This window comes from Zootoca vivipara, chromosome 6, assembly GCF_963506605.1.
Source record: "Zootoca vivipara chromosome 6, rZooViv1.1, whole genome shotgun sequence".
Taxonomy (NCBI): Eukaryota; Metazoa; Chordata; class Lepidosauria; order Squamata; family Lacertidae; genus Zootoca; species Zootoca vivipara.
The window spans coordinates 26,136,476-26,151,140 of NC_083281.1; the positions used below are offsets into that span (position 1 = coordinate 26,136,476).

General features: G+C 48.3%; 1 protein-coding gene across 1 annotated transcript; it reads right to left on the reverse strand.

Annotated features, from left to right (window-relative positions):
- Positions 1-1,430: 1,430 nt before the first annotated feature.
- LOC118087899 (NACHT, LRR and PYD domains-containing protein 12-like) lies at positions 1,431-11,661 on the reverse strand (the record flags this gene model as incomplete). The annotated part of the gene is made up of 6 exons (XM_035120962.2): positions 1,431-3,300; positions 4,590-4,757; positions 5,926-6,012; positions 6,734-8,510; positions 9,557-9,613; positions 11,514-11,661. Coding segments are annotated over 6 exons (2,565 nt in total), but the record flags the coding sequence as incomplete, so codon positions are not given.
- Positions 11,662-14,665: the final 3,004 nt, after the last annotated feature.

Genomic DNA, 14,665 nt, shown 5'->3' on the forward strand with positions numbered 1-14,665 from the left:
CCCCTTCAGGAAAAAAAATACTTTCATACACTTTTATTTAAAGACCTCACATGTGGTATTTCTACGGCACCTGCATTCCCCTATCCCAGAAGAGGCTGTACTTTTGTAATTACCTTTGCAATTTATTTATTTTAAAAAAGCTGTATGATACCGTTTCCCAAAATACTTTGGTGGAAGCCATGGCTGTTTACATATGGTCTCCCTGAAAGTATTCCGGGAAATGTAGTTTGTTAAGGGTGCCGAGAGTTATTAGGAGACCCCTGTTCCCTTCCCTGTGTTACAGAGCTACAGTTCCCAGACAGAATTCCCAGGGGACTTTGGGAATTGTAGCTCTGGGTGGAGAAGAGTGGTCTCCTAACACCTCAACGACCTTTACAGGTCTTTGGGGAAAACAAGCACTGTTTAATGTGGTACATACCATGAGGCTTTAAACTTGGCCCTCCAGCTGTTTTGGGACTATACTTCCACCATCCCTAGCTAACAGGACCAGTGGTCAGGGATGGTGGAAATTGTAGTCCCAAAATAGCTGGAGGGCCAAGTTTAAAGCATCATGGTACATATAGTATGAATGTAGCTTGAAAGATCAGGAACCAAAAAAGGCAGAGCAAGAAGGAACCTGAAGTTGCCCATCAACAGTTAGCAGGACCTGAGCAGCAGACTGAGCAGCCAGGCACCCATAGTTTTCCCCACCAGGCATTGTAGGTTTGTTTGTTTTTAAAATTATAATACTGTAATTATTTCTAAATTTGCATCTGTACATATAAATCGCCAAATGCAAACTTTATGCAAATTGGCACCTCCTGATGCGTAACTTGCCAGCCTGTTTAATAATACCTTTGCAATTTAGATCAGCATGTCATTTAAATCAGGAAGGGGGGAGGGCAGGGAGCATGGCACATAGGCAAACACCCATTTCAGAGCAGTTGCTTTAGCTTAAAAGTTGTTCAGCAGACCTGATCACAGAACTCCTACATTGTGCCTGTTTTGGCTCCCGATAATATATCTGATGTCTGAGGTGTGTTTGTTTGTTCAGATGCAACAGCTTCAGTTCACATACGATGTCCTGAATGAGAGATTAGCAAAGGAAAACAATTGCACACTCTTGTAGCTCATTAGTCCTTCTTAAGTTGCAAACTGAATAGTCCCAGTTGTTTGCACTTCCAAGGACTAGACTCCCATCAGCCCCAGGAGACATGGCCAATGGGCCAGGGGTCATGAGAACTGAACTCTGACAAAGTGAGAATGTGATTTTCCACAGCTCTTAGCACCTTCATGTGGATATACCCATATCTGGGGTGTGTGTTCTACTGATAATGGCAAACCTGGCATCCCCCTGATTTAAGACGTGCAACCTTAACTCAGTGGTCAAGCACATGCCCTCCATGCAGAAAACCTAACGTTCAAGTGAAAAAGAATCAAGTAGGAGCAGGTGATTTTACTCCTTTACTTAATGATATTTTCATTCCACTTTCCAGGCAATTATTGTCTCCCCCAAACAGCTCCCATAAATGAAACGAGGGAGAGAGGCCCGGACAACAGACTCACAGGTGAAAGAGACAAGACACGCAAGGAAAAGGGGAGGGGAGGGAAAAGGAAGAGGAGGTAGAGCAGCTCTTGAAAGCCCAGAACAAAATGGTGAGCTGTGAACATTTATATCCCTTTCAGGCCAGGCTCATTTCCCTTTGCTGGCATCGTTGCTTGAATGGAAGTTGGCAGACCTTGTTCCTTTGGCTCGGGGGTGGGCAACCTTAGGCCCAGGGTCCCAATACAGCTTTCACAGGTCCTGCTTTGTCCCCGGAGTGTTTTCGCCTGCCTGGAATGTGACATTGGACTTTAATAATGCCTCTACCATGCCTGGAGAGTGCGTGTATTAGCTCACCTACTGTACAAAGGTAGAATTTACATGTGTTGCTCCACCCACTTTTGCCCCCGGCTTCACCCACCACTGCCCTGTGACTCTTGGATGGTTGATCAGAAGGGGATGTGGTTCTCAGGCTGAAAGAAGCACCCACCCCCTGCTTGGGCTGAAGGATGGCGTCACAACGTCCTTCCGCCTTTGCTTCTGCAGCGTTTTCTCAGGAAGCAAGCTCCTTTTCGCAGCTGCGCTTTCTCCAGTTGATCAATAGGACCAATGAGGTCTACCCCTTGCCTTAAATGTTATTCCTGGGAGGCAGTGGGTACAGGCTCCCAGTGGCCCTTGGTCCCCTCGCTGGCCACAGGGGCCCAGATGTGCCCTCATACTCTGCAGTCTGTGGTGATGCGAGAGATGTCTTCCCAAGAGCAGCTGCTAGCACAGAGCATGAACAAATAAACTGACCTAGTATAAAGACAGCTTCCTGTGTCCAAGGGGCTGAGTAGGGTAGGGAGATTCCCCACGCAGAAAAAGCTATGGGTAGGCTGAGGTGCCCATCCAGAGGTCCTTTATATTGTGTGTCCACAGATACTCAGTTGGCATCATCCGTCTGTCTCCTGGAGACAATGAAAGATTGCGCCTTCAGGGGTGAATTCAAACCGTTGGAGAATTGCAGCGCCTGCTGTGGCTGTAGATACGGGAGAGACATGTTCTATTGCAGGTAGGGCAGGCGAAGGCACCCACAAGTATTTTTGCTAATGTTGGGGCACTTAAGACATGATCCTGATCTCAGGACTGTTTATAGCTGCAAACATTTCAGGACTTCATTTCTAATCGCTTACACATCCTGTAGTAGCTTCCTGTTGGAAGTTCAATAACTTTCCATACCTAACAACCCCAGGGGGAATGTTGCACTATAGAGGGAGAACAAGGTAACACTAAGGAGGCATCTCAGAACAACGACTGAGGCAGAATGATGTGCGGACGGTCCAGTAAAAGTCTACCACTAACGCCCTAATATTGCATCCACAACATGTTGCAGAATATACCCGTTGAGATGGTGTCCTTTGGCCTCCCAGCAGATGCCTCAATTTGCAGGACAGGTGAAGCAAAGTAGACATCACGGGGTCCCATTTTCCTTTGCTTTCTCCTCCCCCAGGAGGACAGTGATTTGTTTCTTCAGTAGTTCAGCTCTTTCCCGAGCTTCCTGGCTGGCTCCTGGATCTTCTGTTTCCCCCAGAACTTCCAGGACAGAGCGCAAGGCGTCAGCATTCTTGACTGACTCCATCTGTTCCTGGTCTGCTTTGATCTCTTCCACCCAGTCCAAATATGCCTGCAGCAGCCCCATGTCAGACAGGAAACTGCTTATGATCTTGAGCTCCGGCTTCCTGCGACTCAACTCGGAGAGGACTTCTTTCCCAGCTTTGCTCAAGCGGTTCCCCACAATGCTGAGAAAAGAAGACAGGTGTTATAAAGGTATACTGGGGGAAAATGTGGATAGACACGGGGTTGGGTCCAAGCTAAGTTAGGGCACATGCACACTATACATTGAAAGTGTTATGATGCCGCTTTAAACAGTCATGACTCTCCCCTGCACCAAAGTATCATGGGAACTGTAGTTTGTTGAGGGAGCTGTTAGGAGCCCCCTTTCCTCCCACAGAGCTACAATTCCCAGAATAGATTAACAATCAATCCTTCTTCCTAGGGAACTCTGGCAATAGTAGCTCTGTGAAGGCATTGGGGTGTCCTAACAACAAATTTAGTGTAATTAACTCAGCCAGGATGCAACCCATGATAGACATAGACCTTGTAATAGAAGAGCATGCAGATCTCTCTCTCTCTCTCTCTCTCTCTCTCTCTCTCTCTCTCTCTCTCTCTCTCTCTCTCTCACACACACACACACACACACACACACACACACACACACACATGCTCAAGAAACAAGTGAGGAGGGTTTCAGGGTGAAACACACAAGGGGAGCACTCCCTCAGAACTACACAGCCAGGATATGTACTACCTCAGCAAAGGTCATGCCATTCTGACTGGTTGCTAAAGCAACAGCTCCACTAGTCTCCCTCTTGGATAGTCGACTTTAACAGAATTAACCCTTAAGCGCCAAACTGAATGATCCTTGCTGTTTCGCTTCCAACAGCTCAACTCCCATCCGAACGCCCAGGAAGCATGGCCAATGGTCAGCGGTTATTGGAGTTGTAGTCTACAAACATCTGGAAGGCCACAAGTGTCCCACATCTGACTCAGTGGCTTTCCCTTCCTCCTCACTGCAGCTCAACTAAGGAAATTCATTCCCCACTTTTAAAATTAAATACCGGTAGTTATTTTGTTTACAAATACAGTGGAAAGGAAAACCAAATCTGATAAGTATATCTATGCATGCATACTTTAAATATTTCATTTTGGGGGAGGGAAAAACTATATTCATGATTACATATTCTGCAATGCACACTATAGAAACTACAACTACAGGAATAAAAACTGTAGAAATTCATGAAGGTATTATCTGGTGTGTGTGCATCTGTAAAAAAAATTCCTATATGTATACAGTATTATTCCTTATTACTCCCAACACAGATCCTCTGTGTTGGGATCTTTGCAAAAATGTGATCACCTCTAATCAATTATACCTCCTGCCCAAATTCTATTCTGGTAGGCAGGCTTTTGATTTCATTTCCAGAAGTTTGCAAAATATTATAGTGCAATATCATTGGAGCATACTTACGTCAAGAGCCTGAGCGTTCTGTTGCCCATCAAGGAATCCATGATATTATCCAAGCCACTATCTGTGATTCCTGTGATATCCAGATAAAGCTCTTCGAGGGTGGTGTTCTCCTGGAGAGCATCCCATAAACCCCTCACCCCTTCAGAGCCCAGGCAGTTCCCACAAAACCTTAAGAAATTTGGGGTGGGGGTGGAGATTGGGGGGGGGGAGAGAGAAGTTTAACTTAAAGCAAAGAGGAACTCCCGTAATCAGTGGAATTCAAACTAACACATTGTGAATTCCTGTATAGGAAATCCCCACTTCCAGATTATCCCATCAGAATGAATGAAGCAAAACACACCCCTTCTGGGAATTAGGATTTTACTTCCGTAGAGCTGAAACTGGTTAGAGGGTCATAATGTCTGAACTCCCAGTTAAAGGCAGAATCCTATGGAATCTAGGCAGTGGGCCATCTCAAGGAGGAGGTAGGGACATTATACAAAAGCAAAGAACTTGAGCAAATAAACCAAATCACATGCTGCAGGTGAGCTGTCTGAATTTACGGACATAGGATTCTATGAACTAGAACCACAATGATACATACATTGGAAGCACACAGTTTTCTGCAAAGAATCCTGGGAACTGTAGCTTACTCCTCACTGAGCTGCAATTCCCAGCACCTTAAACAAACTATGCTTCCCAGGACTCTTTGGGGAAGGCCATGTCCTTTAAATGCATGATGTGGATATGACCATAAATCAAGGACCACCTCATTCCATATGAACTGACCCTGTAATTGTGATCTGAGGCCCTTCTTCATGTGCCTCCTCCATGGGAGGTCCAAAGTGTGGCAGCACTACAATGGGCCTTTTCAGTGGTGGCTCCCTGTTTGAGGAATGCTCTCCCTAGGAAGGCTCACCAGGCACCATCATTACTTATCTTTAGGTACCAGGCAAAACCATTTATTTCCCACCAGGTCTTTGGCTTTTAATTATCTGTGGCCTCCTTCAGTGTGATGCATTATTGTTCTAAGTAGAGTTGCCATAGATCCCAGACATTTTGCGCCCCCCCCAAAAAAAAGCTCAACAACTTGGGATAATTCCCCCAAAAAAGCAGCTTTGGGATTTTTTTTTTTAAAAAAAGAGGGTCAACAATTCTTCTTTCTCCTTCTTTCTGGTTCCAGATTTTCGCTTCTTGAAATATGGCAACCCTATCTTAAGTTGCTTTGAGTCACTTTTAAAAACAACCACCACCACCTAAGTAGTAGTAGTAGTAGTAGTTGTGTCACTGGTGAGAGTGATGCCAAGACTTTTGTAGGTTACATCACACACATACAAGGACATTCAAGGTGACTCACAGGAGTCGTTTCACCTGGCACCTTGGGGACCTGAGTATTTCAGCTTCTATGGCTGCTGCCTCACAGTCCAGAGAATTGTACCGCAACCTGGAAAACAGGAAACTGCAGGTGAGAGCTGAGCAAACGGTACGGACCAAAGGTGGGCAAACTATCCCATAAGGAGCATGGTGTGTCCCCTACCAGAAATACTACCCCTCCCCTAACACTCCATAGAGGTCTGAATACGTAGCACAGACTAACTTTACTGTTTTCCTCCTCTTGTAAACCGCTTTGAATTTGCAAGCGGTGCATAGAATTTATCTAAATAACTAAATTCAACGGCATCCAAATCTGTTCCTGCTCCTTTAAACACCAAGGGCATATGTATGTTGCAGATTTAAAATGGATTTTTAAAAGACACCTGGAGGCAAGCCCAGTTCAGGGAAGTTTTTAGTATTTGATGTTGTATTTTTTAATGTTGGGAGCCACGCAGAGCGGCTGGGGCAACCCAGGCAGATGGGTTGCATATAAATATGTTGTTATTATTAGTTATGACTATTATTCCCTCTGCATACAGAGCACTGTGGGAGTTGAAGTTCTGTGCTTTGGCCTCGGGGTCTCTTACCGGCTATTCACAGTACCCTTGCCAAACTATTCCGAGAATTCCTGGGAGAAACATTGCAATTAAAATGATGCAAGTTTGCATTGGACGCCTGACCTGAACGCCACTGCTTGCCCCTATTGATGGCAGGGAATAAGATGCTGGCATCCTGCAGCCACTGCCCATGGCATATGGCCAAGGCTAGAACACTTCCAACCAGGTACTCACTGGAGAGTCTCACACCGATGGAGGAGCCCCCGGAGTCGCCTCAGCCCCCCGATGCCCATGTTGCTGTAGCTCAAGTTGAGGTTCCGTAGCCTCTTATGCTCCGAGCAGCCCAAGACATAGGCCAGGGCTGCACAGTCAGCTGGGTTCAAGGTCACCTTGAACAGATCCACTTCATCCAGGTTGGAAGCTACCTTCTGTGTCACCCAGTCCTGGTGGAGCTCTGCCAGGCAATGCAGCAAGGAGAGCAGCTTCCGGTCTGATTCGTACTGAGCTTTCTTCCCCAGCCACTCCGCCAAAGGAACAAGGGGGTCCCCTGTTAGGCCATCAGCCAAGCTCTCCAGCTTCCCCTGCATCCTGGAGCTCAAGAGGCCCATGAAGAACCTGGAGAACATCTGCAGGTTGTCCCACTGTTGGCCTCCGCTCAGGAACTCCCTAGTGTAGCCGAGAAGTCCAGCTGGAGCACGTCCATCTGGTGAGGGCAGAAGTCTCTCGGCCTGCCCACCTTCTGGAGCTTCTCCATCCCACCAGAGATCCAGGCAAGAAGTTAACTCCTCAGTACTGGGGTCCAAGATAGCCACCGAATACAACGCAGCTAAGAACTCCTGTATGGTCAAGTGGAAGAAGGCATAGACCTCGTCTTTCTCCTGGAAGAAGATCTGGTTCAAGAAAGTGCTGGGCAGGTTCTCTGGGTCGAAGCCGAAACCCCGCAGCTCATCTGCATAGAAGACAACCTTCCCCTTCAGCAGACCAGCGTAGGCTAGCTTGCCAAGCTGCAGCACCAAGTTTTTGGCTTTTTCCAAGGCGCCGCCAGCTTCCCCTGCTCGTCGCAGCCGGAGGATGGTGCTCAAATACTGGCGGTAGACCTCGGTGATGGTGCTCGGTGGGGAGGCCTCCATCACCCCTGTCCGTGGGAAGAATTCCCCCAGCGCTGTGCAGAGAATAAAGCAGTAGAGGGGAATGAAGCTGAGGCTGGCTAAGCCCTCGTGGGCAGATATGTAACCAAGCACATCTGCAGCTCGTGCTGGGTTACGGAAGAAGCGGAAGAAGTAGTCCTTTACCTGCTGCTCTTGGAAGCCAAGGATAATGACGTGGCGGTCAAAGAGGTCTTCTGGAAGGGCAGCAGAAGGCCTTGACGTGACCACAATGGTGGCCTCGGGTAGCAAAGTCCCATAGAGGAGTCCGTGCACCAGATCTTTGATGTGAGCTGGCTGGTCCGATTGGAAACGGGGATTCTTGCTCTCGAGGGAGTGCCGGAACTCATCCAGGCCATCTAAAATCACCAGAAGTTCCCCAGGCCGATCTAGCAGCTCAGGGAGAACCCCGCTCAGGTGGACATGCTTGCTGCGGATCAGGTCCTCGAGGCTCTGGGGTGTCCTGATGAGGCTGAGCTCCCGGAAGGAGAAGTCTAGCATGCAAAGGGCCTTTTGGAAGGCCGCTCCCAACGCCCAGTCGTGGACGATCTTCTGGGCCGCGACGCTCTTGCCGATGCCGGCCGCCCCACTCAGCATTACCCGGCGAGGTTGGGAACTCTCCTCGGGCAGCGGGGAGAAAAGCTGGCTCAGAGCCAGGCGGCGGGGGGCATGGAGGGAGTAGAGGCGGGCACGGCGGGAGGCCAGGTGCAAGTAGTCGTGGCTGCTGGAAGCAGAGCGAGGGCTGTCGGACAGCAGCAGGTCGGTGTAGCGGATCTCGATGTGGCCACAGGATTCAGTGTCTTCCACATTGGTGCAAAGCTTCTCTGTGCGGGTCAGCAGGGACCGGCGGTGGTTCTGCAAAGCAGCTGGCAGGTGGGTAGCAGTTGGAGCAAAAGATAAGGAGGAGACCCAGAAAAGTACAGCAGATAATCCTGATGGAACGTACAGGGCTGGCTATTGTAGGGCAAGGAGATCCATCCCTTGCCCTCCCGTTTGCAGCTCCCGTTTGAACAAGCCTCTCTCTAGACCCACATCCACGTGGACCCGTCTTTTGCATGCATTTTCACAGTATTACTTTGGGGATCTTTACTGGAGATGCAGAGGTTGTTGCAATGGGCAGGATTGCTTTGAGTCAGATGTCTGTGTCGGAATCCTAGGCACCACACAGTTAAAGACTCCTGGGAACCGTAGTTCGCTAAGGGTGCTGAGGGAGACCCCTATTCCCCACTCCCAGAGCTACGATTCCCAGATTTCCCTGGGAAGAAGGATTGACTGTTAAACCACAGGGGGAGCTGTAGCTCTGGGAGGGCGATGGGGGTCTCCTAACAACTCTCAGCACCCCTGAACAAACTAAATTTCCTGGGGATTCCGTGGGGGAAGTTTAAAGTGGTATGATACCACTTTAGATGTATGTGGCCATAAAAACATAGAATTTTTAAAGCTGAAAGGGCCCTCTGCTCAGTATAGGAAACTTGCAACTAAAGTTTCCTTGGCAGCTTCAAGATTCATGTGCTGAGCAATCCATCTTTATCCTCACTGCCTTCCTTAGCATTCATATGTGTATTATATTATGCTGCTCATTTAACAAGATTTAGAATAGATGCTGCTTAATCAAGTGTGAGAATGCCAATGCCTCTTGCTTGCCTGGACAGAGGATGGAAAGGCATGGAGTTGAGGGGGTAAATCTCTGACCTTTGTAAGGCTGGACTGTAACCTGCCGTGCGAAGTTATGAGTCTCATTTGTTGCCCAGCCCAGTTTTGCCTCGGGCCCCCAAAAGGTGGCCCTCAAAGGAATGCAGCCCTCAGTCTGAAAACAGTTCCCCATCCCCTTCTGCACTGAATCCGTTGTCCTGGATTCTGCTTGCACATACTTTCATTGCTGTTTCTCCTCCTCCTCCTCCTCCTCCATTACCTTTGAGTTGTCGGCTCAGGGCTCTTCGAAACGTCAGGTCATTGCTCTTTTCCCCATCTGCCATGACAAGAGAGCATTTAGTGCATAGGGAACAGGCGCCCTACAGAGACCTCCTAGCCCAAGAGAGTTTGCCGCCTGAGGCAAAGGACAAGATGGCTCCCGCATTTCTCATACGGAAGCTGATTGAACTGGCAGGGGAATCTTATTTTGACACTGGGGACTGGACAGTGGCCTCCTGAGGGCAGCAGGGGAGATTCGGGGGCACAGGCAGCCTGCTGTCCAGCTCTTAGCCACTGTTCTCTAGCTCCCATCACTTGCTGCCTGAGGCAATCCTCTCACTCTGCCTAACGTTAGGGCAGGTCCCAAATTTGTGCCAGCCCTGCCTGTCACAAAGCAACACAAACCAGCTGACTGATGCACTGCTCTTTCTGCAATCATTTCCAAGAGCGCATAAAACTGGAACCATTTATCCCAGTTCAGCCCTTTTCCCCATACTGTCAATAGGTCTGAGTATTGTTACAAGTGCCACATAATGTTCATCCCACACACGCCTTTTAATATGTCGGCATTCGCCATTGTTGTTTTCAGCCTGCAAATGATATGCAATTGGGGAGGCTCCCCCCTCATTACAGTGGTGTTTCCTTTGCACTGAAGTGAACATTGTGGGAATAATTACGTCATTAATTATGATAAATTTGTAACTTAACATAAATAACTACACAAATTACGGTAAACGGCAGATAGCCAACAGATAACATTGTATTTGGCAGAAACCAAACTGAAGCAGAAAGGAAACAGCACAGATGGTGACAAAGGCAGGTCAGAATGAAAATTGCTGCCACCTTAAGATCCCTACTAAAGAGTTGGAACAATATGTTTTTTGCAATGTTTATTTCAGTAGAGCATCAGGAAAGGCAAGCAATGCATACTCCTGTTAAGCAACAGGTAGGCTTCCCCACACCACATCCTCAGAGAGAGAGAGAGAAAGAGAGAGAGACATACCCCGGCCTGCAACCCACACCATGTCTTTAACCTTCATTATATTCTCTCTTGCCTAAACTCACACTCCCCCCCACACACAAACGTCTCTTACATCAGCCCCCTCCCTCTTAACGGGTGGGAATTTGCCAACTCCATCATCCTCTGATGGTTTTCCCACTCCAAAACACTCAGAGAGCCGGAGCAACTTCTCTCAAACCAGGGGTAGCCAATGTGGTGCCTTCCAGGACTACAACTCCCATCATCCCTGATCATAAGCCACATTGACTGGGGGCAATGGGAGTTGTAGTTCTAACAAAATTGGTGGGGCATTCCATGGGCTATCCCCATCCCAAGTGCTAGTTCTCCTTGTTGTTGTTGTTGTTTAGTCGTTTAGTCGTGTCCGACTCTTCGTGACCCCATGGACCATAGCTAATTCTCCTAGCTCTCCTAGACTCTTCGTGACCCCATGGACCATAGCTAGTTCTCCTTATGAGGCATCAACTACCCATCTTGGACTATTAACCAGCAACCTATTGGACAACAGAAACTGTTCTTATGTTGAGCCTCCATGGCACCGAACCTTTTACACATGTTAAAGATAACCAGCTTTGGAATCGTGGCCAAAAAAAGTGGGGCGCCGGGACCAGTGGACAGCTTGGGGCAATGATGCTCACCTGGCCTCCTGGTTGAAACATTGCTGCTTACAAGGAGGTAAAGGAGCAAAGAGCAAGATGGCGGCAAGGCCCATGCTATGCGCAGATGCACCAGTGGGGACGCCAGATTGGCTTTGCCGATGCGTTTACATCATACTGACCACACCACGGTCTCGTCCCTCCCCCTCTGCCACCTGGTGAGCAGCGGCAAAGCAACCTGCTGGACGCCAAGAGAGCCCCACTGCCCCACCGTCCACTCAAAGATACAAATATATACACAGAAGCAAGCCCTCCTATGGAGCAAGGTGGGAGGGATGACTTGCCTGCAGGCACTGCTGGGAGCTTGTATTTCTTTGAATTCCAGAATTTCAGCAAAGCTCGTTTGGGAGTTTGGGGAGGAGGCTCTAGATTGAAACAGGAAAGAGAAGGATTGTGAAGGCAAAGCAGTGTGAGAGCAGATGCCCGCCGGCAGGTCTACGAACCAGGATGCCTGTGTGCAGAGTGGGGAAACTAGCCCACTATACAGAGGCAAATATTTGTGTATGTTACTCGGCATCCATCTACACCTAACCCCATCCACCACTGGAACGTGGCCCCCAGAAGCTTGCCAAGAAAGGAATGTGGCCCTTCCCTCCTCCTGCCCTCGAGGTGTATCACTGGCGTGCCTGGCTGACTTGGAGAAGGTTCTCCTTTTCCTTTCTCCGGACAGCTCTTTTCCAGCCAGTGCTGGAGCTCAGGACAGTAGGCCTCCTGCAATTCCCGTAGTGCGTCCAAGAACTTCCGGCTCTTCTCCGACTTGCTGCAGAACCTGTCCAGAAGCGCAATGACTTGGTTGCTCTTGGGTTTGGTCTCCAGCAGGGAAAAGTACTCTGGCTGGGTCAAGAGCCCGTTGTCATGGAGTAGGCGGAGCAGAGGAGCTGGGTTGGGCTCCACCCAGCGCAGGAGAAGTTCCCGGTGCTCCTGGATGAGCCGAGTGCAGTCCAAGGGAGCAGCCATCTGCAGCGATTGAAAGAAGAGGGTGAACAGGAGGGCAGTAGGCCAATCCCATTTTGTTGCTTGGTTGGAAGAGTGTTCCCTGATTATAGGGGGCAGAACCCCCCCCCCCATGTTAATGTATGTAACAACAACAGCTCGGATTCTTTATGTGCAGAAATGGAAGAAGTTCCTACCAAAGAAGAATGGATGGTGGATTGCAGAACTGGCAAAAAATCAACAGGAAAATTAAGATCACCTAATGGTGAGTGTTTCAATGGAAGAATGGACGCCTTGTTTCAGAAATACTATAGTATGATGAACTCGCTTGCAGGATTTGAACTATGAGCAACAGAAGTTATTAGGTTTATAATATTGTAGTTATGATTTAATAGATAGGGTGTAGCAGAAGGGGAAAAACAACAACTCCATGGGAAACGGGGTGGGAAGTTGACAAAAATAAGAGGAAAGACGAAATTGTGTTTTGATTGTATATGTTAAGAAAGCTGAAACTTAATGAAATATAATTGGAGGGAAAGAAAGAACCTTTACATATCTGCCTACATGTCTAAACACGCATATATGTGAACTTATCTCAGATGGGCAACTCCAGGCCAGCTCACTCTTAATGTTCTCAGAGACAAGCAGTTTACTCCTAGCAATGCCTTCAGCAGTACATTACTTTGCTTCTTTGGCAAAAGATAGGGCACTGTGACAAGTCCACCTGAAGTTTTCAGACTACAACTCCCATCATCCTTGACCATTGGCGATGCTGGCTGCTGCGAGTTGGAGTCAAGCAACATCTGGAGGCTCGCCACCCGTAGGGTTGCCAGACTCAATAGAGAACAGGACTCCTGTGCTTTTAATTGCCCTGCTCTCTTTTGAGTCTGGAAACCTTAAAAGAGAAATCAGCAGACCCTTTGCTTGGAAATTAAACAAAGGGTCTGCTGGTTTCTCTTTAAGGTTTCCAGACTCAAAAGAGAGCAGGGCAATTAAAGGCACAGAAGTCCTGTCCACTATTGAGTCTGGCAACCCTATTTGTCAGCAACAAATTGTCGCTGTTTTTTTGTGTTGAATATATGCCATATGGTAATTTATGGACCTAATAGGTACCGGTATCTAAACCATTTGCACATGCAGAATGTAGCCACTCTATATATAGAAATGAGCAAACCAGTAATATTTTAGGGAGCAGGCTAGCAGGCGGGGCCTACACAACACAAAACACCGTTGCTGTGTGTAGGTTTTGTTTTTTATCTTATATTTTGGTTTTTTCCTTTAATTTTTCCCCCCCCCCCAAGAGAGTGCGGCCCTAAGCTATAGCTTGTTTAGCTTATACATAAATCCAGCACTGCTGCAAAGGCACCAGCTTCTCAAACAACATTGGGAAGAAGCATGACGACACTCTGCATTGCAGGGGGTTTGACTAGATGATGCCTGTTGGTCCCAATTCTGTGCATTTCCACATACGTAATCGCTGGAGGTTATTGCAATTGGCACAGTTGCTTTGAGGCAGACAATTGGTCCATCTAGCTCAGCACTGTCTGCACAGACTGACAGCAGCTCTTCAGGATTTCAGGCAACCCTATCTGGAGATGCTAGGGATTGAACCCCAGACCTCCTGCATACAAGGCAGATGTTCCACCACTGAGCTACGAGGTGACTCTGTCCTCTCTGATGGAAATCACTACAGTACTAGGAAGGGAGGTTTGTGAGCTGCAGCAGCAACTGGGGTCCTGCAGGTGCTTGGCCAAAGCTGCAAAGGCTAGAAGGAGCTATGGGGTAAGAAGGGGGCTGCTTTGTCCCTGTTTGCTGCCAGAGCATTTTTGCTTCCACCTACTGGCTCAAACACAAAGTTGTTGCTGCCCCCATATGAATGACACATTTGCAGCGCACCCAAACGTGTTTGGTTCCACCTACTGGAGGGTTTGCATTGCAAAATCATGGAACACCAATCCCCACTTCTCTCCACCTCATTGATTGTGTCCTTGCTGTGACTAAAGCCAGAAAGCATATTCTTCCAAGGAATCTGTGGCCCTGCAGATGCTGTAGGACTGCAACTCGCCCCAATCCCAGCCAGCATGGCCATCACAAGCCAGGGTGGAGGGAGTTGCAGCTCAGTGACATCTGGAGGACTACAGCTTCCCATTCCTCTTTCAAGGAAAAGGGGAAGCGGGTGCCTGGAGGATAAGCTGACATGGAGAAAAGTGTGGCAGGATAGAGGCAGCCATAAAGCAGGGGGCAAGAAAGATGGATGCAAAATTGCAGGGGGGGGGATTGGTGCAAAGGTGCAGCACTGGAGGACGAATGGGGAATTGCACTTTTACAAGTTGGGATGAATGAATGATGAGTGGGAAGATGTATAAATAAATTCCTTGCAAGCAGATCAGGAGGAATGCAAGGCCAATGCTCCTTGTCATGCAACCCACCTGCAAAGAAACCGGAACGGATGCTCAATAAACACCAGAGGTAATTTAACCTCCGCGTAACCTTCGTGCAAGCA